This window comes from Cynara cardunculus, unplaced genomic scaffold, assembly GCF_001531365.2.
Source record: "Cynara cardunculus var. scolymus isolate 2C unplaced genomic scaffold, CcrdV1 Un_Scaffold_4951, whole genome shotgun sequence".
Classification (NCBI taxonomy): Eukaryota; Viridiplantae; Streptophyta; class Magnoliopsida; order Asterales; family Asteraceae; genus Cynara; species Cynara cardunculus.
In genome coordinates this window covers 9,493-11,594 of record NW_020202160.1, presented here as the reverse complement: position 1 = coordinate 11,594, position 2,102 = coordinate 9,493, and the positions used below count along the sequence as shown (strand labels likewise).

The 2,102-nt window shown below is 41.6% G+C and overlaps 1 protein-coding gene across 1 annotated transcript in view; it reads right to left on the bottom strand.

Annotated features, from left to right (window-relative positions):
• The window catches only part of LOC112504231, a 7,626-nt gene that overhangs the window by 3,423 nt on the left and 2,101 nt on the right, over positions 1-2,102 (bottom strand). Inside the window, exons 3-4 of the mRNA XM_025108166.1 lie at positions 779-935; positions 23-569 (exon numbers count right to left, since the gene is read on the bottom strand). Of these exons, the coding sequence (XP_024963934.1) occupies positions 23-569; positions 779-935 (704 nt within the window). The remainder of the gene's footprint in view (positions 1-22; positions 570-778; positions 936-2,102) is intronic.

Genomic DNA, 2,102 nt, shown 5'->3' with positions numbered 1-2,102 from the left:
TTCAAGCTCTTAGGAAGATTACCTCGGTAAAAGAAATTGTGAATTGCAGTCTCCACATCACGGCCAACAATGTCCCAAGCCGCTTTGAAAAACTTTGAAGAAAACCCATCAGACCCAGGAGCTTTATAATTACCAATGCTAAACATAGCATTTTTAATTTCTTCATTTTGAATTGGTCTGATCATATGGTTAGCTTCCGCCAAAGAAAGTTTACGYATGAAAACATCATTAGTGATAGTCTGTTCAGAAGAAACATACCTCGAGCCTAGAAAGTCTTTAAAATGATCCACAAAAACATTAGGCACATCATCACCATAGACATAAGCTCCATCACTTGTACACACAGACTGAATAGAATTGTAATGATGCCGCTCTTTAATCACCTTATGGAAGAATTTTGTATTCAAATCACCTTCATTCAACCAAGCAATTTTGGCACGCTGATTCGCGGCACAATTCTCATCCCAACAGGCATTTTGATACGCTACCCGAATATGACCCAACTCTTGGCCTAGCTCAACATTAGACRGATCATTATCAACATCCATCTGGATACGATCAAGTTCAGTCTTCAAAAAGGCAACACGCTTACCAAGCAGTACTTAAATTGTAAACCTATTATGGTTGCCGGTACTAGAAATACCGACATCCAATAGGTTTGCATAGAATGAAGAACAGAGAGTATAAGTTGTCGTCTTCCTCCATAGGAAAGGAATTTGTTCTTCCAGGTCAAAAGTCGAGATTTAAGTTTTAGCACAAGGGGATTAAAATCACGTACCTTCAAACGAACTGGAGATAGAGGAACTCCCAGATAACGAATAGGATATACCCCCGGCCGAAAAGATAAGCTATTACGAATAAGAGTTTGAACCTCCATCGCCACATTCCCGAAAAACACCTCACTTTTTCCAGACTTGGAGACAAACCCGATCGTTCTTCAAACAAATGAAGGCCACGCTTGATGACTTCCACTGAAATAATATCCCCCCTAGAAAAAATAAACAAATCGTCTGCAAAGCATAAATGGGTCAGCTTGATATCMGCACATCCWTGATGATACGCAAAATTTGCCTCCTCCTCAATACACTTTGAAAGAAGCATCGAAAGACCTTCCATAACCACAGTAAACAAGTAAGGAGATAAAGGATCTCCTTGTCGAAGGCCCCGCTTACCATGAAAAAAACCCTCCGGCTGTCCATTAACACATATAGAGTAAGAAGGCGAAGAGATTAGAGTCTTTATCCAGTTAATCATAATTGGATGAAAGCTGTAACAACTCTGCACTTTTGGATTTCCAGGTTAGAACCTTATTTCGGAATCTTCATTAGAAAACTAAGTCTTTTAGGATTAACCTTAGCCAGATTATGATCTTGAAGAGGTCGCCTATTCGATCAGAGGCTCTGGTGTCTGTCACAGAGGCTTTGATGATAGCCACAGAGGCTCTGGTGGCAGACACAGAGGTTCTGGTACTATCTACAGAGGCTCTGTTGCCTCTTCTCAGAGACTCTGTGTCTTTTCACAGAGACTCCGACAACTCTTGTCAGAGACTCTGTGCCTTTTCACAAAGACTCTGGTAACTCTTCTCAGAGACTCTGTGTCTTTTCACAGAGACTCCGGCAACTCTTCTCAGAGACTCTGTGTCTTTTCACAGAGACTCTGGCAACTCTTCACAGAGACTGTGTCTCTTTTCAGAGGCTCTGGCATCTCTTTGCAGAAGCTCTATGTCTCTTCACATAAGCTCTGGCATCTTTTCTTCGCAGAGGCTCTGTTGCCTTCTTTCTGAGGTGCTGGTTGCCCATACTTGATGATCAGTACGGCAGTTGGTCTTGTTCCAGACTTGGACATTTTGGTTATTTTAGATTTTTGGGTCTTAACTTAAGGAATTGTTTAAGTCCTTGGGCTTGGGCCTTTAGAGGCCAGCCCACTACTCTTCTAAAAAGCCTCATATAAATACCCCCCATCTCTTTTAAAAACTCTTCATTATTCAAAAACTCTAGCCTTTTCTCGTTCTCCCTCTCTAAAAAGTTCATCACCTTCAAGCCGAACTCTTCTCCCTACAAGTTTAGGATCGCTGCTGTGTTCGAATCGTTCTTTTCTGCCTC